Here is a 24,045-nt window from a genome sequence, read left to right on the forward strand (position 1 = left end):
GAACTGTGCTTTACACCCAATAAATGGTAGCTAGTATTATTATCTGAGGAAAGTCTCTAACTTGAAAGCTAGAGACCAAAATAAACAACAAGAGACCATCTAAGAAGTGGAAGAAAATGGCAGAAAACTACAACTGATACCCTCAGAAACATGAAATAAGAGAAGATCCTGAATCCACAACACAAAAGCAAGAGGCTACCAAAAGGAAAGTCAGGGTACTAGGAAAAACACTTGGAAATTAAAATTTTATAGCAGAAATGAACAAATTCAACAGAAAAACTACAGGATAAATTTCAGAAAAATCTCTCATACAGACTTCCCTGGTGGTCCAGCAGTTAAGTCTCCACACTCACAGTGCAGGGGGCCCGGGTTCGATCCCTAGTTAGGGAACTAGATCCCGCACGCCACAACTAAGAGCTTGCATGCCGCAACTAAAAGATCCTGCATGCCGCAACTAAGACCCGGCACAGCCAAGTAAATAAATAAATACATACGTACATAAAAATGTAACTACTAAAAAATCTCTTATAAAGTTAGAATAAACAAAACCAAGTGATGGAAAATGAAAGAAAAATGATGAAAAAAACAAGGGAATCTAACAGAGAGAAAATTTCCCAGAATTGAAGACTGTATGTTTCCTGATTGAAAGGGACCCCTGAGTACCTAGAGCAATGAATGAAAAAGCCTTACGTTATTATTACTTAACATGATGAAGGTTTGAAACATCAAGGATAAAGGAAAAATATATGTCCTAAAAGCTTCCAGAAACAAGTGAACAAGCAAAAATTACATAAGAAGTAAAGGAAATCAGAATAAATCAGACTTCTCAAAAGTCTAGCCACATGAGAAGCTAGATAACAGTGGATCAATGCCTTTAAAATTCTGAGGGAAAATGATTTCCAACCTGGAACTCTGTACCCGGCCAAACTGTCAATCAAGTGTGAGAGCAAAATAAAGCCATCTTTAGACAAGCAGGGTTTCAAAAATGTACGTCCTATGAACTTATTCTGGGGAAATTACTGGGGAATGAGCTCCTCCAAAATGAGAGAATAAGCCTCAAATAGGAATATCCAGGAGACAGGGGATTTGGGACAGGAGAGGAGATGCAAGTCCCCAGAATGTGGTTATGGGAAGTCTCAGGACAACAGTTGGATAGCAAAGCCAAGACAACAGCTTGGAGCGAGAGGAGGATAGGCCTAAGGAAGAATGTCTCTAAGGGAAAAAAAAAAGTTGAAAAGTATCAGATTCATGAGACCAGATAGAAAGACGTTTTATAGTCCTGATGGAGAGTTTATGGAATAATTAACAGTGGATGCATAGGTTAATTACACAAATGAAAAAAGTAGGCAATTTTTGACTCCAGGAAAAAAAGAGTTGTAGAGTTGTTTAGAGTTGTTTAATAAAGTGAATGTAATCTTAGTACAGTATACACTGTAAAAATATTCTTTTTTACTCTTAGGAATAGTTATATTTATGTAAACACTGACTCAATCAACCAGGGAATTTTGTAGACTGTCCAAGAGTCTGTTGATGGTCGAGAGAGAGAGAAAGAGAGATCATAAACTCATGGAGGAAGAACAGAGAAGGGACTTTCACTCCCTCCTGGCTCCAGCCTTCACCTTTCTGATGAAGAATCCCAAACCAGTATCTACACACCTGTGATTTTCTGCAGCCCTATACTTACTGGACAACTCTTCTTGCTTTTTGCCACGTGTAAGTGTAAACTAGCACTCTCTGTCTCTGTCTCTCTTTGTCTCTCTCTCTCTCTCTCTCTCTCTCACACACACACACACACACACACTCACACACTCACACACCTCTGACTTATCCTCTTCCTCATCCTTTCCCAAGCCAACTCATCATACCTTCACTTTTATCAGTGGCTCCACTCTTTTTCCAATCTTCCAGTTTGGCTTTTCCACTTCTTAATACCCTATATCCAGTCTGTTTCTGTTGGCTTTGTAAAGCCTTCCAAAGTCCCTGCCCTGTCTCCAGCTGTAATCTAATCCAGAGCTTATATGAACTTTATAAAGTGTACAATGTGACAAAAATGTAAAAGAAAGTATAAATCTTGCTAAAGTTTAAATGTTCATTGTAGAAATTTTGGAAAATATAAAAAAGCACAAAGAAGATAAAAATAATCTCCATTCTTAAGTTCAATTTGTAATTTGGTGTGTTTCCATCCAGCCTCTTTTTCATGTGTATATAATAATCTTTTCTGAAACAATAAAACAAATATTGTGACTATGTTGTATATGCCTCTGTAACTTTTTCATTTACTAAACTAAAAACATTTTATTACATAAAAAATTCTTCTGTGTCATTTTAATGGCTGCATAGAATCCCATTATAGCTATCCTATAATTTATTTAATTGACCCCGTTTATAAATATTTTCATTGTTTTGGTTTTTTACTCTTAGGAGTAAAAAGCACCGTCTCTGATTATTTAGTTAGGATAACTTAAAAGTGTAGTTGCTGAGTCAAAGTTGTGCTTATTTTTTTTTCAATGTGGTTAAAAAAAAACCCCACATAACATAAAATTTACCATCTTAAGCTTTAAACAAATTTTTTAATGGAAGTATAATTGATGTACAATATTACATGTTATATGTGTAAAATATAGTGATTCACAATTTATAAAGATTATATTCCATTTATAGTTACTACAAAATATTGACTATATTCCCTGTGTTGTACAATACATCCTTGTAGCTTATTTACAGTTTGTACCTCTTAATCCCTTACCCCTATCTCGCCCCTCCCCACTTCCCTCTCTCCACTGGTTACCACTAGTTTGTTCTCTAATTTGTGAGTCTGTTCCTTTTTTGTTATAGTCACTACACTAGTTTGTTTTATTTGTTAGATTCCACATATAAGTGATATTATACAGTATTTGTCTTTCTCTGTCTGACTTATTTCTCTTAGTATAATACCCTCCAAGTCCATCCGTATTGCTGCAAATGGCAAAATTTCATTCCTTTTTATGGCTGAGTAATATTTCATTGTGTGTGTGTATGTGTGTGTATATATATATATATATATATATATATATAAATAATGACACTATGAACATTGGGGTGCATGTATCTTTTCAAATTAGAGTTTTCGTTTTCTTCGGATATATACCCAGGTGTGGAATTGCTGGGTCATATGGTAGTTCAATTTTCAGTTTTTTGAGAAAACTCCATACTGTTTTCCACAGTGGCTGCACCAATTTACACTTCCACCAACAGTGTACAAGGGTTCCCTTCTCTCCACATCCTCACCAACATTTTTTATTTGTGTCTTTTTGATGATAGCCATTCTGACAGGTGTGAGATGATATCTCATTGTGGTTTTAATTTGCATTTCTCTGATGATTAATGATGTTGAGCATCTTTTCATGTGCCTGTTGGCCATCTGTATGTCTTCTTTGGAAGAATGTCTATTTATATCTTCTGCCTATTTTTTTGACTGGGTTGTTTGGTTTTTTGATATTGAGTGTATGAACTGTTTATATATTTTGGATATTAACACTTTATTGAACATATCATTTGAAAATATTTTCTTCCATTCAGTTGATGGTTTCCTTTGCTATGCAAAAGCTTTTAAGTTTAATTATTTTCCATTTGTTTGTTGTTGCTTTTATTTCCTTTGCTTTAGGAGACAGATCCAAAAAAATAGTGCTACAATTTATGTCAAAGATGTTACGCCTATGTTTTCTTCCAGGAGTTTTATTGTTTCTGGTCTTACACTTAGGTCTTTAATCCATTTTATTTTTGTATATGGCATTGGAGAATATTCTAATTTCATTGTTTTACATGAAGCTGTCCAGTTTTCCCAGCACCACTTATTGAAGACACTGTCTTTTCTCCATTGTGTATTCTTGCCTCCTTTGTTGTAGATTAATTGACCATAAGTGCATGGGTTTATTTCTGGGCTCTGTATACGCTTCCATTGATCTATGTGTCTGTTTTTGTGCCAGTACTATACTGTTTTGATTACTGCAGCTTTGTCGTATAGTCTGAAGTCAGGGAGCATGATTCCTCCAGCTCTGTTCTCCTTTCTCAACATTGTTTTAGCTATTTGGGCTCTTTTTTTTTCCATACAAATATTAAAATTGTTTGTTCTAGTTCTGTGAAAAATGCCCTTACTATTGTGATAGGGATTGCACTGAATCTGTGGATTGCCTTTGGTAGTATAGCCATTTTAACAATATTAATTCTTCCAATCCATGAACAACACAGTACATCTTTCCAACGGTTTGTGTCTTCTTTCTTTCATCAGTGTCTTATAGTTTTCCAGTACAGGTCTTTTACCTCCTTAGGTAGGTTTACCATCTTAATTATTTTTAAGTGTGCAGTACAGTGGTATCAACTCTATGCATATTGTTGTGCAGCTGATCTATAGGACTTTTTCATCTTGCAAAACTGAAACTCTATATCTATTGAACAATTCCCTTTTCCCCTCCCCCCAGCCCCTGGCAATCACCATTCTACTAGGAGTTTGACTATTTTAGATATCTCATAGAAATGGAATAATGCAGTATTTGTCTTTTTGTGGGGTCGTGTTCATTTTCAAGGCTTTTGAAATGCAGTGTTAAACTGGCTTCCCAAAAGGTTGTGATAATTTACCCTTTGACTGAAAATATGAGTGTCCATCTGGGCTACACTTTCACTGTTGCTTAGAATCCATCCTTTGTTTCAATTCTTGCCCAATCCTTAGAGGAAGAAAAGGAGTGGGCTTGAACACGTTTTCTTTTGGATAGGCCATTGTCCTATCCTAAATCCTAGCTGAAATACTTGCTAGGGCACTTACTGGCTGTGTGACCTTGGACAAGTCACAAACTCTCTGTGCCTCTGTTTCCTTATTTGTAAAATGGGAACAATTATAGTATATTATTATATATTCACACTATTATACGTACTTATTATGAGGAATACATGAGTTAATAAATGTGAAGCTCTATGAACAGTGCCTGTAATATAAGTCCAGAAGAGAGGTAGTTATTATTGTCGTTGTTATTATTAGACTGTACAAGATTTCTGCTGTTAAAGTACTTATCTACCATTTTGTCCAATCCTTGATAATCTAATAAATGAAAAATGATAGCCAGCTATTTCAATTTGTAAAATTATTGTAAATAGTTATAAAATTGTAATTTTAAAATTATCGATTATCAGTGAACTTGAACATTTCTCTTTGTTTATATTGGCTATTTATACTTCCATCACGATTTCCCTTTTCAAAGCACTGTGGTAAACAGGAGCTCACTTGACTTCCTAACAAGTTTCTGAATCAAGAAGGCAGCAATCGGGCAATTGGGATTGACATGTATACACGGATGTTTATAAAATTGATGACTAATAAGAACCTGCTGTATAAAAAAAAAGTGATCAAATGTATTCTATTGGAAAGAAGAAAAAACAGACCATGTTTACTGTCTAAATTACATAATAATAAAAAAAAAAGGCAGCAATCATCATCCCTACTTTCCGAATTGAAAACTGAGGCTCAGAGGGTTACAATTCTAGTCCCAGGTTTCAGATCTCACCTTTCAAAGCCTAGCGTCTGTCCCAGAAAGTATTCCCAGGAAAAGCTTTTGTTACTGGTACCCACCCGCCCCTGCCCCATCTCCAGCTCCAGCTCCAGCTCCAGCACCAGCACCGATGCGAGGCGTCCAGACACGCTCTCTACGCACGCGCGGGCCTCCCTGTGGGCGGGGCCTCGACGCGCCGGCCCGCCCTCCGCCTCCCGGCCCCGCCCAATCCGAGGCGCGGCAGGCTCGTACTGCAGGCTGGGAGGTAGGGGAAGGCGGGGGTTCCCCCTTGGGCCCTTGTCCGAGTCCCGAGACCCGGGAGGGAAGGCAGCGACTCCCGAGCGCCGCCCGTCTCCAGCCGCCGTTTTGCACCGGGAGTGGGCGGCGGCGGGAGGGGAGCTCTCCTGGGGCCGGGCTTGGGCCCGGGCGGGGCGGTGGAGGAGGGCGGGCCCCTCGGGCCGAGCGGGCCGTAACCTTCTGGGAGGACAGAGGTGGGAAAGCCCTGGTCCGGAGGCTGGAGGCCGCGCGAGCCTTGGGCTCCCCGTCAGCCCGCTTCGAGACTTCGGCCGGTCGGTCCCTTTGGGCCGCGGTGTCCTCGTAATTCTGGCGGTCCCACGCTGGATGCAGCGCGCTACAGTGTAGGAAACCGTTCACAGGGCTCTTCGCATTTGGTGCGCACACGGCAGCTCGTGGGAGGGGGCCAGGGGATGGACTGTTGTCCCATTGTGCAGACGGAGAAAACTAAAGCTCAGAGTGGGGAGGAGATTTGCCTAGAGACACCCAGCGAGGTGGTGGCAGTGGGACTCAGGTTTTACTCCTCCAATGCAGCGCCCTTTTCCCCGGGCCCCTCTGCCTCCCCTGCCAAAGGAAGGGGCTGAGGTATGGCATTAGTGAATGGAAGTTCGTTCGTTCGTTCTTTTTTTGTTTTTAGATCCGCCTTCTTCTGTACCATCCAGGTCAGAGCTGACTAAGAAGTATATAGAAGCCAAGTCATGGATCCACCTGCACGTAAAGAAAAAACCAAAGTTAAAGAGGCTGTCAGCAGAGTTGAGAAGGCCAAGCAGAAATCAGCCCAGCAGGAGCTGAAGCAAAGACAGAGAGCAGAGGTGAGAGTAAGGAGGGCCTGTATACCTGTAGTCTGCTGGAGATGATGCCGGTATAGAGAGATAGAGCTGTGACGGGGAGCCCTACCTGCCTCCAGCCAATCCAGCCAAAACAGGTGTTATCCCAGGTTTCCAGAGGAGATCACTGAGGTTCCAGAGTCACATGCCAAGTGTCAGAACCCCGACCGGTACCAGATGACTCCTGGCGCAGAGCTTTTGTGGTAGGACCTGAGGGAAGGAAGAAAGGAAAAAGAGAAGGGACATGTAAGGGAGGGGTCCTGTAAGGCAGTGAGAGAGAGCAAGTGTCACACACCCTAGTACAGATGTCCTGGATTTGGCCTGGAGAGTTGCTCCTCCTAATTGGGAAGTAGAGGCCCAAGCTCTACACCCAACACTGTGTTCCTTTGTTCAGTCTGCACTTAAAAATCAACCTGACTGTTTACATGAATATTTTATTTTAGCATTTAATATCAGGAAAAAGCTTCTCGCAGTCTTCCCTCTTTCTATTTCTTTTGCTTGTTTCTTTTTTTTTTTTTAGAAATTTAAAAATACAGAAAAGCAGAATATTATAACAAACACCTGGGTACTCAGCACCCCAGATTGGTAGTGTTTAACATTTTGTCATATTTGCCTGGAGTCTTTTTTAAATAAGATAAGTAAAAATTACATAAAAATTTGAAGTCCCCTTTCTCCATTTACTTTTCCCCTCCTTGTGGGCAACCACTATTTTTTTTTATACTTTTACACTCAAATATTTGTAGATATTTTTGAACAATATAAAATGTTCTTTTGTGTTTTAAAAGCTTACATTAAACTGATTCCACGTGTTTTATTTTGCATTTTGTTTATGTTTTTTAGAACTATTCATGTTAATGTAAGAATCTAGTTTATTCCTCATCACTGCTAATAGTAGTCTAGTTTATGGATCCACTTTAGTATATTTACCCCGTTCTCCGGTAACAGATGTTTAAATAATTCATAGGGTTTTTTTTGCTGTTACAACCAATGCTGTAGTGAAAAACTTTTAGATGTCTCCTTGGGCACCTGTGCTGGAATTCCTGAAGGGCATATATAACTAGAAGTAGAATTATTGGGTACATTTTCAAGTTTACTAGACGTTGCCAAATTGTTTTCAGAGAGATGTACAAGTTTGCACCTGCATTAGCAGTGTGAGAGAGTTCTCATTCTTCACTTCTTTTCCAATGCTTAATAGTGTCAGACTTTAAATTTTTGTTAATCTGATCCATTCACTCACAATATTGAACTGCTACTACATGCCAGGCACTGTTGTAGGAACAGAGGAGTCCCTGCCTTTGTGGAGCGTGCATTCAGCGGGGGAGGCCGACATAAACATAATAAGTAAACTTAATAGTGTGTTTGAAATTAATCCATAAACTGAAATCTGCCTTTGGATTAAGGCAGACTCTTTGAGAGCTGTGGACCTGGGTTCTAACAGATTGTGCCCCTCTTTCCTTCACCTCCCCCATCTTCACCTGGACACAGGCCCCCAGACGGTTTTACTGCTCAGCGCTTTGGTGAAAGTTGGAGGGCCGCTGTAAGAAACAGCCCTAGGAAACTGTCCTTTGTGCACACTGCAGCGGTAATGTTGAGGACATTGTTCATGTGTTTACTGACACCCTGCCGGTGAGGTTCCACAGGTTACACTTACTTGTCTGACTTCAAACCCCAACTCCTCCATAAATTCCAGTTCTTCCCAGGTCACCTTGGACAAGATACTTAACCTCTCTGAACCTCAGCTCTTCAGTTCCTTTTTGGTAAAATGAGGATGATAACATCAATTACACAAGATTGTTGTAAGGAATAGAAATGTTGTATGTAAAGCACGTAGGACGGTGCCTGTGGCCCAGAGAAAGCGCTCAGAAATGGCAGCGACTGGTTGTTATCAGGAGTCACTGTTTTCATTGTGCGGACTTGAAGGTGAATTGTGCTCATTTGCCAAGATGTCATACCGATCTTGCACTGTCGATGCAGCTGGCCCTTGTTGAGCTCCTCAGATGTGCCAGGCACATGCATCACCACATGTAATCCTCACACCAGGGTATATTATTGTTGCTCCCACTCTGACCTTTGTAAATCCTTCCTGGAATAAGGAAGGGGGATACAACATACATGACCTTGTGAGGTAGAAAGTATTATCCTCATTTCAAGTGAAGTGTTGGGACCAGAATTCCTAGGTAGTAAGGGATTGAGGGGCAGGACTGCCATCCAAACAGGTCTCTGGACTTTCTCCCCTGCTCCCTGCTTTGCCCCACAGTTGCCTTGCTGTTTTGTCTGTGTTGCCTGGAATGCAGTTTCCTAAGATAGGAATGTGACAAGAGCCCTTGTGGGGAGGCGGAGACACAGTTTCCCTTCAGTTCTGTATAGATGCCACATTCCAGAAAGTGAGATGAGAAGGAGAGATGAGAGGGGTGAATGGGAACAGAGGCCCATTTGGCAGCTGAAGCAGCATTTGGTACTGTTGGTGATCCTGTCCTTGAAAGTCTCATTCCTTGGCTTGGACCCTTGACCCATTTTGAGTCTCTTCTTTCTCTGCTTAATGAATTGCTTAATATATTCTTAATACATAATTCTTAATATATTAAGTATATTCGTACTTAATACATTCTTAATTATATAATACATATAAATAATATATATATAATGTGTTTGTGCACTTAAAGAAGATGAATAAAACAAACACCCAACTACAGAAATAGAACATGACCAGTAACTTAGAAGCTCTTCTCTGGCCATGTCCCCAGCCTTCCCACTAGCAGTACCCTCGGCCCTTAATTTCATGCTAATCACTCCCTTGCTGTTCTGTATTAATTTACTATTTCTGTGCATACCCCTAAATAATATTTTATAGCATAACACTATACTGTCTAGTTTTGCATGTTTCTGAACTTTATATATGTTACCGTATTCTGTGACTGGTTCTCTTCACTCAGCATCTTTTTTTTTTCTTTAACCATGTAGATTTATTTATTTATTTGTTTGTTTTATGGTAAAACATACATAAAACTTGACCACTTTAAGTATTATGCTTTTTGAGAATCATTTGTGTTGTTGTTTGAGACTATTTTCATCACTGTGGAATTCCGTTTTACTTAAAGATTATAGATTTTTTTTCTTTTAATGTATTTTTGGCTGCGTTGGGTCTTCGTTGCTGTGCGTGGGCTTTCTCTAGTTGTGGCGAGTGGGGGCTGCTCTTCGTTGCTGTGCGCGGGCTTCTCACTGCAGTGGCTTCTCTTGTTGTGGAGCACAGGCTCTAGGTGCGCGGGCTTCAGTAGTTGTGGCACATGGGCTCAGTAGTTGTGGCTCGTGGGTTCTAGAGCACAGGCTCAGTAGTTGTGGTGCACTGGCTTAGTTGCTCCACGGAATGTGGGATCTTCCCTGACCAGCGCTCGAACCCGTGTCCCCTGCATTGGCAGGTGGATTCTTAACCACTACGCCACCAGGGAAGTCCCAAGATTATAGAATCTTATCAAAATTTTTTAAAATTGGGAAAAAAAAAGATTGTAGGATTATTCATGCTTTCTATTTAGTCAGTTTTGATCATTTAAGTTTTCAAACTTACTGACACAGAGTTCATAAGTTTTGTTTTAATCTCCATTGTGTCAGTAATTATGGCTTCTTTTAAATTCTAATAATGTTTGTTTGTGCCTTCTCCCTTCTTATCTCGACCTGTCTTGTCAGAGGTTTGCAGGGTTTTCTTTAGTATTTTCAAAGAACCATCTTGCAGTTTTGGTGATCCTCTCTATTGTACATTCGGTTGCTTTTTCATTTATTTCTGCTCTTATTTTGTATTTTCTATTTGTCTCACTTCTCAGGTTTTTTTCCCTTCTTTTTGATTACTCAAGTTTTATCCCCTACACACAAACACGGTCCTTCTTTTTTTCTTCTATACAAATGTGGAAGCTTTATGTTGTTTCTCTTCCCTTGGTGGATTAATTGATTACTGCAAGGTGAGCAATAAGGTAGACACCCTGCTTTTCACCTTAGAATGTCTCTCACAGTTTTCTTTCCACCCCACTGCCTGCCCTGGGTCATGTTCCTACTATCTCCTCCCGCACTATTGTAATAGGTGTCTCCTAATGCCTATAATCTCTCCTCCCCAACTCCATCTCTCACATGGTCTCCAGTTTTCTTTCTCAAAGCACACATATAATCAAGTTGCTTCCCTGCACACTTCTCTCTCCAGAGTCAGCCCAATAAAGTCCAGATTCCTTGGCATGGCATTTAAGGCCCTAACATACTTTTCTTGCTTTCTCCAGCTCCCCAAACCCCATTCCATGATATCTTCCATATTAGCATACTTGAAGTTTCTAGAACTAATGCTGTACTTTTGCATTATATTTATTTAATCATAATATCCACTCCCCCATCACCTATGTCCTTTCCCCAGTCTCTACCTGTTCAAATCCTACCGATCCTTTAAAGGCCTGATCAGTCACCTGCCTCACTGCTTCTTATCCGATTCCCCAGTGGAGTTACTGTCTACCTCTCCTGCCCCTGCATTACCAATGCAGTTCTGGCATTTTCAAATGACACAGCCTCTTGTGTCTGAAGATACACTAAGCATTTGCCTCCATTGCTAACATGTCTTTTCTCCCGTTCAGATCTATGCCCTCAACAGAGTCATGACAGAACTGGAGCAGCAGCAGTTTGATGAGTTCTGTAAACAGATGCAGCCTCCTGGAGAGTGAGCTACCCCTGCATTCACACTCGATGGGACCCTGGAGGCTTTGTGTTTTGTTTGTGTGTTACCAGTCTTAAGCTGAGATGGCCCATTTGGAGCCTTATACAACTGGACAAGAAGACATTTGTGTTATTCCTGAAACGATAAATCGGAACTTCCTATATCTAACTTACTTCACTAGTTCCTCCGATCTGAATTGGCCCATTGCTTGCTGAAGAGACTTGTTCTGTTCTTCCAAGACAATAGATTCTTTTTTTTTAACTTTTTCTATTTTTTGAAAAAAAATCAGTGTTTCTTGTGAAACTGTAAATCTCCAAAACTACAAATAAAATACTAATAAGATGTTTGTTTGCTCATACTTTAGGGTCAGGGCGCCTAGCCGTAGAAGGTGGAGTCCAAAAGAACGTACTAGGCAGGCAAAGTTGAGGTGAGCAGAGGGGACCCTTTCTCCTTCGGGAGGAGAGCAGAGAGGAGAGGAGAGAGAGAACATGGCTGCTTCCAGATTTCATTCTTCCTGGGCCTAAAGCTCTGCAGACCCTACAGACCCTAAGGTTTTAGCCACATGGGTATAAATATGTGGCCTCTGCTCCCAGATGAGCCACAACTCAGGTTAGAGGCTTGAAGCTAGGATTCCTGTCACCCTATGAATGTGGACAGCTAGTGGCAGGCTTGTACCAGCAGGGGGAGGGGAGTGAGGCGCTTTTGGTTTCTCATTTTAGTTTTTGGTTTTTCATTTTTCATTTTCATCTTTCACCTTATCAGGCCTAGAAGCAGAACACATATGGAAATGAGGCAGATTGCTCAGCGAGGGCACAAGAGCCAACACTTTGGGCTTCATTTGTTCATTTGTTCTTCTTTTTCTAGTTTCTTCAGGCGTAAGGTTAGAGTGTTTGAGATTTTTCTTGTTTCTTGAGGTAGACCTGTATTACTATAAACTTCCCTCTTAGTACCACTTTTGGTGCATCTCATAGTTTTTTTTTGTTTTTTTTGTTTTTTTTTTTTTTGCGGTACGCGGGCCTCTCACTGTTATGGCCTCTCCTGTTGCGGAGCACAGGCTCCGGACACACAGGCCCAGCAGCCATGGCTCACGGGCCCAGCCGCTCCGCGGCATGTGGGATCCTCCCAGACCGGGTCACGAACCCGTGTCCCCTGCATCGGCAGGCGGACTCTCAACCACTGCGCCACCAGGGAAGCCCCCATCTCATAGGTTTTGGCATGTCAAAATTTCACTTTCATTTGTCTTCAGATAATTTTTATTTTTCCTTTGATTTCTTTGTTGACCCAATAGTTGTTCAGTAGCATGTTGTTCAGTCTCCACATATTTGTGATTTTTTTCCCCACCTTTCTTCTTGTAGTTGATTTCTAGTTTCATACCGTTGTTATCAGAAAAGATGCTTGAGAAGTATGTTTTCTAAGTCTTGGCCTTCCCACTTGTTCCTAAGATCTGTTATATGTTAGAATATTTTATTTTATTTAGTTAATTTTATAACAAGTTCTATTTTAGTTCTATTTTTTATTTTGATTCCTGACTAAGGACGTAAAGACATTGAATGGTTAGCATTAGCATCCTGAGACCCCAGAGCCAGAGTAGAAGTGTAGCCTTACTTTCATGTAGGTAGAAGGAAGCACATGTCCCTCTGTTACGTCAAGAGGCTCTTAGCTGACCTATAGCTATCCTCATATTGCTATAACCTAAACATTGTTTTGAGGCAATGTAGTATGATTATTATTGTTATAAACAAAGTACAATTTATACAATCAAATGTGTATTTTCCCGTTCAAAGCAGTCCTCTTGGAAGTCTACATATTTATTTTAGCTCTGCTGCTATGGCTCAAAATGGACATGGAAATCCTCTTTCAGAATTGCATCTTTTTCCTTTGAATGTAGTTCAAGTTTTAGATATAGCCAAAAATCATTTGAGGCCAAATCTGATAGCTAATGTAGTTTTGGTTTAAGAAGAGGACATCACGGGCTTCCCTGGTGGTGCAGTGGTTGAGAGTCTGCCTGCCAATGCAGGGGACACGGGTTCATGCCCCCGTCCAGGAAGATCCCACATGCCGCGGAGCGGCTGGGCCCGTGAGCCATGGCCGCTGAGCCTGCGCGTCCGGAGCCTGTGCTCCGCAACGGGAGAGGCCACAACAGCGAGAGGCCCGCATACCGCAAAAAAAAAAAAAAAAAAGAAAAGAAAAGCAAAAGAAGTCAGACCCGAGGTAAAGGTGCTCTGGTGCCCTAGTTGAGGAAGGGGCGGAACTAAGCCAATAATCTGGTTCACCACCTGGAGATGGAAAGTCCAGAGGCAGTGCCAGGGGCATGACTTTCAGTGGGCCCGAGTTCTTTGTGAGGTGCCGCTTTAGGGCTGCATATAATTTTATTTCTATTCAATTTGGATTTTAGAATATGAAGTGCCCTTTGAATATCTAGAGTTTAGTATTTTAGAGCTTAGGAAAAGAACACATACTGAGATCCTGGAGACCAGACGATACCCTCAAGATGCCAATGTGTCTAATCTCTAAACAAAGCCAAAGGCAGAAGCTTTGATTGTGGAAATATGGAATTTTAAGTTACAAAATCCTACACACAAATTGGGCAATGTGATTGTCCTGCTATCAGCTCCGCTCTACAGAGCCAGAGTCTGTAAATTTAAGAAACGCATTAGTTAGCCCCACCTCACCACTGGAGTAATTACATTCAGGCAGGACCAAGGCGGAGGCTAGACCAACCCTGAAGAGTTTCACTCATTTCCAAGGGACTAACCTGAGTACACAAGTTCACCCAGCAGGTAACAGGGATGGAACTCAAGCCCAGCCCAAATTTATCTTGGTAAAAATTCTGTTCTGTATGACATAAACAACTCGTCCCCAAGAGATTCAGAACCCTGAATAAAGAGGAAGAAGTATATAGGCCGTTGGCCCTACTGTGGGTTGCTGTGGTTCAAGGCAACATGTATCTAGCACATACACAACATAGGGACAAGGAAACATTTAGTAAGGGTAAGGCGGGGCTTGGCCCAACATGCTGGCAGAAACCCCACAGAGGCCAGCGGGAGTGGGTAAGGCTGTTTAGTGTCTTCGGTGCTGCAGCTTAAGACATGCTGCCTTGTGCCACAGAGCATCTGGAAAGAAGATGTAGGAGAGTGACCACATCAGGCAGTAAAAAGCAGTTAGCGACAATGGAGACAAAAACACCATGATGACACCTGGAAGAAAAAAGGCAAACAATTTTTATGAAGCTGTCTTATGTGTATTTTCCACCCTGTACTTCCCATTCCCATCTTTCCAGCCTTCAGTTTTTTTTTGTTTTTTTTTTTGTTTTTTTTTTTGCTGTACGCAGGCCTCTCACTGTTGTGGCCTCTCCCGTTGCGGAGCACAGGCTCCGGACGCACAGGCTCAGCTGCCATGGCTCATGGGCCCAGCCGCTCCGCGGCATGTGGGAGCTTCCCAGACCGGGGCATGAACCCGTGTCCCCTGCATCGGCAGGCAGACTCTCAACCACTGCGCCACCAGGGAAGCCCTGGCCTTCAGTTTTTACTCACAGAGCCTAAGACACTAAAACCATGATCCCTGCCTTTGCAGAGTTTGTCCCTGTGTAACTAGACAATTACAATCTAATGCAATCTCAGGCTCCATTTTGTCAAATTCAGATCAGAAGTCAGTCTTAGCCAAGAATAAATTTGAGTTGCCCAGATCTCTTGTTAGAAAAAAAAAACAAAGAAAAAAAATATTCCTAATTGTTTCAAGTTTAACATGAGATAAGGGTCAATAAAATATTTTATGCATGCAGAAAAGAATTAACATAGCAGGCCTGAGACTGCTATCCTTAGAAAGGCCTGCTTGCAAGGTGGGCCTGGAAACTTGAATAGTAAACAGTTCCCTACACTGACACTTATAATATTCTGACTGCCTAGGACAGTTGGTTATTACCCCCCAGAATACAGATTTGTTGGTTGTCCTGCCTCCTCTGGAATGGAAATGCATGAGTGATCCTGTAATGGATACCGCTGTGATGTAGTAGAATGAACATGGGATTTGGAGTCCCAAAACCTGGCTTTAGAAAAGTCCATACTTTGCCACTTATCAGCAGTGTGACTTTGGGCAAGTCACCTAACTTTTAAAAGCCTGTTTATTACCTTAAGAGAGGAATAATAATGCCTCTCACCCTCTGTCATAATGAGATTGAATGGCTAATGTGTGAAAGAAATTTATGGAAGTACTACAAACGTGAGATGTTATTCTTCCCCTTTAACTTTGTTGCAGAAGTCTGGAGAACAAGTAACAATGTGAGATTTAATAGCAGAAGCTAGCCCCACACAGGGCCAGTTTAGATGACAGGTGAGTTTAGCTTTGCATGCTTCAAAGTTGACCAAACCAACTTTGTCCCTGTGTTACCGTATCAAACTCAATTACAAATGTCAACCAAAATCCCTACCAACCTGACTGTGGTAATACTTTGATGGAAATGCAATTCATACAAATTAACTATGTCACTTTGACATTTATGCCAAATCTCTTCATCTCCACCGCAACCATCACCTCTCATCTGACAAAAAGCTGGTTTTCCTACTTCTACTCTTAGTCTCCTACAATCTGTTCTCTTCATTACAGTCCAAGTGATTGTTTAAAACTGTGGCTCAGAAATCCCTTCAAAGGCTTCTCATTTGCCTACAGGATCCAATCCCCAATCCTGCCCAGTCTGCTCACTTCGCTGGCCTCAGTCTGTCACAAGCCCTCTCTCAGCAAGTCCAGCCACACTGGTGCACTAATGCATCCAGCTGTTCTTGCCTCAGAGCATTCAAAAATTGTTTCCTTTTCTGAACCATCCTTCCCACCACTTGGCCAATCATCTTGCAGTTTTCATGTATTTTAAATTTTTTTCCAGTTTTATTGAGATATCATTGACATATAGCATTGTTATTAGTCCAAAGTGTAACAACAACGGTTTGATACTTGTATATATTGCAACATGATAACCATAATAAATTTACTTAATATCCATCACCTCACATAGTTACACATTATTTCCCTGTGATGAGAACTTTTAAGATCTACTCTCTTAGCAACTTTCAAAAAGCCAATACAGTATTGTTAACTGTAGCCACCATGCTGTACATGCCCAGAACTTGTCTTGTAACTGGAGTTTTTACCTTTTGACCACTTTTACCCAGATTTTGTTTAAATGTCACCTCCTTAAGGATCCTTTCCCATCCTTAAGGCATTCCAGTCTAAATTAGGTCACCCTCTGATGCCCTCTGAGAGCACCCTATAGTTTCACAGCACATCAAAACTATATATTTTTAGTTATTTCTGCCATGATTTGTTTGATGTCTGTCTCCCCTATCGGACTGTAAATCCTGAGGCAGGAAGTATTTGTCTGGTTTACCGATTTGATTCCTAGCACCTCACATATGGTCAGTGCTCCCTAAATTTCTATTGAACTTAGTGACATCCAACAAATATTTATTGAGCATCTACTATGTGATTGGCACAATCCTAGGTACTAGGAATTATAGCACAAATAAAAAAGAATCTTCTATGGGGGGTGGGCAGGTTTAGTGTGTATAGACAACAAACAAGTAAATACATATCAGGTGATGATAAAGTCTATGGAGAAAAGTAAAGCAGGGTGAAACAGGGAATGTGGGGACGAGGTACAGGGTGGCAATGAGCAGCAGTGACAATAAATGATCACTAGTGACATTTAAGAGCAGTATTTTCACTCACCTCCCAGATAGACCATTTTTTTCCAGTTCTCAGACTCCAGGATTTCGTCATGTGGGTAGTAGCTCTGGTCCATCATGAATAGAATCATGAATGAAGCCATGCAAGAGAGAATGAATGTGTTGCCTTTGGTCAGGAGGGAGGTGGAGGCCAAAACACAGGAAGCATAGGGGCAGGGTAGACCCTTGTATGTGAAGGGAACGCCTGCAGGGAAAGAAAAGATGGGGTTTGCTGCTTCCCACTGCTCTAAAGCACCCACCAGAGGAATCCGCCCTTCTCTCTTTGGGTCTTCCCTGCCCCACATTCCAAATCCCCTAATCCCAGGGCAGTGGCCAGCCATAAAGCACTTAGTTATTTAGAGATGATGTGTGGGTTTTGCACTGGATCCTCAAGGTAAAGCAGGCAGCTAGGACCAGGCCTATGCCTTGGCCCCTAGGAAGCCTCTGTAGAGGGGTCCTTTGAGATCTTTCTGTCTGCATCTGCAATCCCTTGCATTGTGACCTTAGGCAAGGTAATTACCCTCACCAGAGTTCAGTTTCTCCATCTGTTATGGGAAACTGGAGTATGACCTCTAGTTCTAGAGTCTGTGAATTCATATGCTCCATCCAAAGGTCACACTACAAGAAAAAGGCACAGCTGGCTCAAGAACCAAGGGTTCCCGCCCCCTAGAACAGGTCTCTGCCAATGCAGCCTTCAGTCTCCAGTGGGCCTAGAGCAGGGGAGAAGGAAGGAAGGGGGTCTCCGTAAAAGGAAGGAGAGGAGTCAATTACTGCACCTCACATTTCCGGCATCCAACAGCTTCTCCCCTCCATGGTTCCCTACCCTCAGCCATAAGGCTGGCTTCCACTCACCAGCTGAATAGAAACAGAGGCGGACTGAAATAGCCAACACATAGATGATGGCCAGGAAGCCATTCAGAGGCCCATCCATGCCTAGAAGCAGGGCTGAGGCCAGGCCAAAGGTGGTGAAGACAGCAAAGTCATTCAGCTTGGCTCCTGTTCCAGAAGGCCAAGGTTAGAAGAACTTACACTCATATGTCTTATACTTTAGTCCCTTCTAGTGGGGGAGCTGGAGTGAGGACAAGCGGGATCCTGTTTGTCAGGTCCCTAAGGGGCCAGAGGGCAACAGCTGCTCCCCAGGGGGGCCTGTTGATCAAAGACTAGGATCTCCTTCTGGCTCTGCCTCAAACTGACCACATGGCCTTAGACAAGTCTTTCCCTGTCTAGGTCTTAGTTTTCCCATCCTGTAACACGCAAGGGTTGGACTACAATTGGGAACGTATCGATAAGCTGTGGAACCCTTTTTTTTCAAGCAAAATCTTGCATGGAAATATTTTGTCATATTTTAAACCAGCAGCTCTGCTTGGGGTAATTTTTCATTTCCCCACTCCCCCGTGACCACAACCACCACTCCCACTCCCAGATCCGCCCTGAAGAGAGAGACGGGGCAGATAAGCCCACTGAAGGCCAGGACAAAGACAGCCAGCGATCAATGAGCGAACCAGCAGAGGAGCTAGATCTAGACTGTGGTGCTCACAAACTCCTGTTCAAGGGCTGCTTCTGCTACACTCAGAGGGATGTGAACAGGAGTGGTGACTCAAGGAAGCCTGCTGTATTTCAGAGGATGGAGAAGCTGACCTGAATGGTGCTCCTGGGGTCAGGGATTATGAGTCTGAGGCCTGGACTCACCTGATGTGGAGCAGATGTAGAGGTGTCTGGTCATTGCCCCGATAGCCATGTCTAATAGAAAGCTGACCAAAAGCATCCAGGAGGCACAGGGGGACTTCCTAAAATGCAGGCCAGCAGGCCCCAAAGGGCGGCTCTTTCATAGTCTCCACTGGACTCCACCCCCCTCCCGCTATATGCTTCCTACGCTAGCACACATACACACACCCCTACGTGTTCCCCACACTCACATCCTTTCTGATATGTGCTGCTTTTTACACACACACACACATATCTACAACCCTTCCATACTCATTCTCAACCCACAGTCTTAAAGGGGTGCCCTCAACCCCCTCGGTAATCACTAAGGTCCCTTTCAATTCTAAATTCCAGGCACATTCAGTGGCAAGGAGGGTCCTAGGCCTTAGTCCAGCCTCTACAACCATCTCAGATAAACCACTCCTCCTTCCTAGGTCTCTGTTCCTCCATCTATAAAATGAAAGGTTTGTACCAAATGATTTATTTAATAAGTATAGGCCTATTTAGATTATCTGTTTCTCCTAGGGTGAGTTTTGGTAGCTTGTATCTTCTAAGGAGTTGGTCTGTTTCATCTAGGCTATGACGTCTGTGGACATAGAGCTGTTCACAATATTCCTTTCCTATGCTTTTAATGTCCGTGTAATGATTCCTCCACTTTCATTTCCGACACTGGTAATTTGTGTCTTGTCTTTTTTTTTTTGGTTAGCCTGGCTAGAGGTTTATTGATTTTATTGATCTTTTCAAAGAACCAGGTTTTGGTTTCATTGATTTTTTTAAATGGATTTCTTGTTTTCGATTTCATTGATTTCTGCTCTAATTTTTATTATTTCTTTCCTTCTGCTTACTGCGGATTTAATTTGCTCTTCTGTTTCTAGTTTCCTAAGGTGGAAGCTTACATAATTGATTTTAGATCTTCCTTCTTTTCCATTTTTTCTAAGACTTTATTTTTTTAGGGAAATTTTAGGTTTACAACAAAATTGAGAGGAATACAGAGATTCCCATATACCCCTTAGCCCCACATATGCATAGCCTCTCCCATTATCAACATCACTCACCAGAATGGTGCATTCTGGCCTTGGTACATACCAAGGATGAACCTACACTGACACACTGTAGTCACGCAAAGTCCATGGTTTACCTTAGGGCTCACTCTTGGTGTTATACGTTCTATGGTTTTGGATAAAAGTATAATGATATATATATCCATCATTATAATATCATATAGAGAATTTTCACTACCCTAACAATCCTCTGTGCTCTACCTATTTATGTCCTCCTCAACCCCTCTGGAAACTACTGATCTTTTTATTGTCTCCATATTTTTGGACACATATTTTCTTTTCCAGAATGTCATATAGTTGGAGTCATATAATATGTAGCCTTTTTGGATTGGCTCCTTTCACTTAATAATATGCATTTAATGTTCCTCCATGTCTTCTTAGGGCTTGATAGCTCATTTCTTTTTAACACTGAATGATATTCCATTGTCTGGATGTACCACAATTTATTTATCCATTCATCTACTGAAGGACATCTTTGTTGCTTCCAAGATTTGGCTATTATGAATAAAACATCATAAACATCCAAGTACAGGTTTTGAACGTAGTTTTCAATTCATTTGGATAAATACCAAGGAGTGTGATTGCTGGATTATATGGTAAGAGTATGTTTAGTTTTGTAGGAAACCACCGAACTGTCTTCCAAAGTAGCTGTACCATTTTGCATTCCCACCGGCAATGAATGAGGGTTCTTGTTGCTCCACATCCTCAGCAACATTTGTTGCTATCAGTGTTCTGGATTCTGGTCCTTCTAATAGGTGTATAGTGGTATCTCATTGCCATTTAATTTGCATTTCCCTGATGATATATGATGTGGAGTATCTCTTCATATGTTTAAATGCCATCTGGATATCTTCTTTGGTGAGATGTCTGTTAAGGTCTTTGGCCCTTTTTAAATTGGGTTGTTTTCTTATTGATGAGCATTAAGCTTTGTATATTTTGGACTGTAGTTCTTTATTGGATGTATTTTTGCAAATATTTTCTCCCAGTCTGTGGCTTGTCTTCTAGTTCTCTTGATGTGGTCTTTTACAGAGCAGATTTCTTTTCTAATATATGCATTCAATGCTATAAATTTCCCTCTAAGTACTGCATTTACTGCATCTCACAGATTATGATAAGTTGTATTTTCACATTCTTTTAGTTCAAAATATTTTTTTAAAATTTCTCTTGAGACTCCTTTTTTTTTTTGTTTTTTTTTTTTTTTTTGAGACTCCTTTTTTATCTATGTATTATTTAGAAGTGAGTTGTTTAACCTCCATTTATTTTGGAATTTTCTAGTTATTCTTCTGTTATTAATTTCTAGTTTAACTCCATATGGCCTCAGAGCATACTTTGTATGATTTCTATTTTTTTTAATTTGTTAAGGTATGTCTTACAGACCAGAATGTGGTCTATCTTGGTGATCTTGAGAAGAATGTGTATTTTGCTACTGTTGGATGAAGTATGCTATAAATATCAATTAGATCCAGTGGATTGATGGTGCTGTTCAATTTAACTATATCCTTACTGATTTTCTGCCTGCTGGATCTATCAATTACTGATAAAGGGGTATAGAAATATCCAACTATGATAATACAGTCACCAGTTTCTGCTTGTAGTTATATCAGTTTTTGTCTCATGTATTTTGATGCTCTGAATGATTTCTAAGATATCTTTCAGACCCTACATTCAAGGATTCTATGTTTCTTTCCAGCACATGCTCCCAGACTCCTCTGAAATCAGCTACCACAATCTCAGACCAGACTGCCCTAGGAGGCCATACGCAAGTCGACACCCTGACTGCAATGCTTGGGTGGCCCAGCAGAAGCAAACAGAGAGCCTGACCCCAGACCTCAGCTGTCCCCAAACAACCTTAGTATTTCCTTTGTTTAGACCCATACCTATGTGTCTAAAGGGAGTTGGGCCCACCATTATGGCATAAAAACTACACTCCCAGAAGATTAGGTGGAACTAAGAAGAGAGCGATTTTCTGCTGCAGGTATGTCCCACTTTATGAGACCCCAAAAACCCAGACTTAGAGAATCATATAATTTTCAAACTGGAAGGGAACTTAAACATAATCAGGTAAAATCCTCTTATTTTATGGTTGAGAAACAGATCCAGAGAAGTCACTTGCTCATGGTTATAAAGAATCAAACAGATTAGGAGTGTTATTTGCATTATAAAGGACTTATCTTTAAAGAGCTGATTTCCCAAAGCCATTGAAATATGATTCAATTTATAGAAACATAATATGCCTACAGCTTTTTGGGGGGGCCCATATACATGTCTCAGAGTTTCCAGAACAGTGCTAATTTCAAATATTCTGCCAGATCATATGCTCTAATTTAAGAATCAAAAAAATTTAATGGTCGCCTGCCTACCCAAGGATTATGCAAAGGCCACCAGAACAGAAATCTCAAAACCTCTTGATTTTCTCATAGAAACCATTCTAGATTGCCATAGCTGGAAGGAACTATAGAGATCATAGTGTGAGCTGCTTGTTTTAAAGATGGAGAAACTGAGGCTCAAGATATGACCTAGCTAAGGTCGCATATCAGGCTGGTGGTAGAACTGAGGCCAGGATCTTGACCCCTTGACTCCCAACCTACTGCACTCTCTCCTGCCCCCAGTTGATCTGTACGCCTCAGAGCTTGGCTCTAGACTCCCCACTCCTTCCCTCATGCCATTGGCTCCAGCTTTTGGCTAAGAGCTTGCTGGGCCCCAGACCTACTTGCAGAAACTGCAGAAGATGGAGAAGAGCCCCAGGATCATGTTGGCCACGGACAAGGCACTGGCAACATCCTTCCAGGAAAATTCATTCATTTGGGCGTGGCTCTGCTCTTTGGTCAAGAAGAAACTGGTGTGCTGACCTGGGGCCCAGGGGAGAGGGACAAGGGGTTGTCAAGGTCAAAGAGTCCCAAAAGAGGCTCCCAGGGACCCAGTAGCTCCTGTTCCCCTAGACCTCATCCCAGAGCTGCGCCCTCCCAACATGGTTTCATATTGGTAGATGGAGGAGACCCAGGAGGTAAGACAAAGGTGCTGAAGATGAGCGCCTGGGGAGTTCAATAGCAAAGTGAGTGAACCAGCACAACCATAGCTTCCACCCCTCTCTGACTACACCCCTTGCCCTACAGCACAGACCTCCCTCTACCCCATATGCTGACCCTCCTGGCACTCCCATGGCCCAGGGTCCAAGGGGTATGCGCCCTTCCCCCATCTGAGAGATGAGCCCTTGTCATAGAGACCTTTATCATAAATGAGCCCTCCTTTCTTTTTCCTTTTTTTTTTTTAATTATAAAGCTACTTTTAATACTTTGGAGTGAGCCCCACAGGAACAAAAACACTGGGAAGGGGTAACCCCCTCACCCCCAGGAGTGGCCCAGGGGGAGAGAGGCCACCTGAAGGGAAGGAAGCACAAAGGGCCCGCTGCAGACTCAGGCTCCTTTGTCCCGGAGGCCACGCTCACTCCCTCAGAAAGACAGGGCTGTGGCTGAGGTGCCCCAAGTGTCAATAGGGGAAGAGATGAGCAACAGAAAATGAATATGGACAGCGCTAAATAATTCACATGGCACTTCCACCACGCTCTCTCTTCTGATCCTGACAACCTTAGGAGATGGTGCCATAATTCTCCCCGTTTCATGAATGAGGGAACTGAGGTCCTGAGAAATGGAGGTATTTGCTCAAAGTCACACATTAGGTGAGGAGAATCAATCCCTCCTGTTTTATTTCATTTTATTTTTTTTGCGGTACGCGGGCCTCTCACTGTTGTGGCCTCTCCCATTGCGGAGCACAGGCTCCGGACATGCAGGCTCAGCGGCCATGGCTCACGGGCCCAGCCGCTCCGCGGCATGTGGGATCCTCCTGGACTGGGGCACGAACCCGTGTCCCCTGCATTGGCAGGTGGACTCTCAACCACTGCGCCACCAGGGAAGCCCAATCCCTCCTGTTTGATTCTAAATCTGGTGCTTCTTAAAGGGGGCATAATCTCAGCAGCAGGAGGTTTGTGGGGTAGGCGGTTTGTGCGGGCAATGAGGGAGCTCGGATGGCCAGTCTGGCTGGGCAGCTACGGCCTCCCCGTGCAGGAGCAGGCCCTGCCCAGGCCTCCTCCCTTCCCTCAGCCTCTCTCAGCAGCAGGGAATCAGCTGGCCCTGGCCATTTTCACAGTCTCTCTGTGTCCGTTTTCGCTCTAAGACCAAACATGTGCACTCCTTACACATACACTGTCTGTGAAACTTTCTTTTGGAGAAAGAGCCCCAGCGTTCT

General features: G+C 42.3%; 2 protein-coding genes across 7 annotated transcripts; one reads left to right on the top strand and one right to left on the bottom strand.

Annotated features, from left to right (window-relative positions):
• Positions 1-5,622: 5,622 nt before the first annotated feature.
• On the bottom strand, positions 5,623-22,652 carry TMEM269 (transmembrane protein 269). Its single transcript, XM_022575448.3, has 6 exons — positions 22,514-22,652; positions 18,728-18,825; positions 17,891-18,034; positions 17,043-17,243; positions 6,711-14,521; positions 5,623-6,521 (listed from the first exon to the last, which is right to left on the bottom strand). The coding sequence occupies exons 1-5, from the start codon at positions 22,603-22,605 to the stop codon at positions 14,385-14,387; spliced, it is 672 nt and encodes a 223-aa protein (XP_022431156.1). The 5' UTR covers positions 22,606-22,652; the 3' UTR covers positions 5,623-6,521; positions 6,711-14,384.
• Positions 5,736-11,666, top strand: SVBP (small vasohibin binding protein). Of its 6 annotated transcripts, none has more exons than XM_022575453.3 (3): positions 5,736-5,784; positions 6,451-6,625; positions 11,245-11,666. In XM_022575453.3, the coding sequence occupies exons 2-3, from the start codon at positions 6,512-6,514 to the stop codon at positions 11,329-11,331; spliced, it is 201 nt and encodes a 66-aa protein (XP_022431161.1). In that variant the 5' UTR covers positions 5,736-5,784; positions 6,451-6,511; the 3' UTR covers positions 11,332-11,666. The 6 variants fall into 6 exon arrangements, with proteins under 6 accessions (XP_022431161.1, XP_089750992.1, XP_022431162.1 ...); XM_089894866.1 differs by having other exon boundaries at positions 5,752-5,784; positions 6,476-6,625; XM_022575454.3 differs by lacking the exon at positions 5,736-5,784 and adding an exon at positions 5,837-6,157 and having other exon boundaries at positions 6,476-6,625.
• Positions 22,653-24,045: the final 1,393 nt, after the last annotated feature.

The sequence above is a fragment of the Delphinapterus leucas genome, chromosome 1 (genome assembly GCF_059928025.1).
Source record: "Delphinapterus leucas isolate spDelLeu-1000000601 "Yukka" chromosome 1, BTC_Dleu_Yukka2, whole genome shotgun sequence".
Classification (NCBI taxonomy): Eukaryota; Metazoa; Chordata; class Mammalia; order Artiodactyla; family Monodontidae; genus Delphinapterus; species Delphinapterus leucas.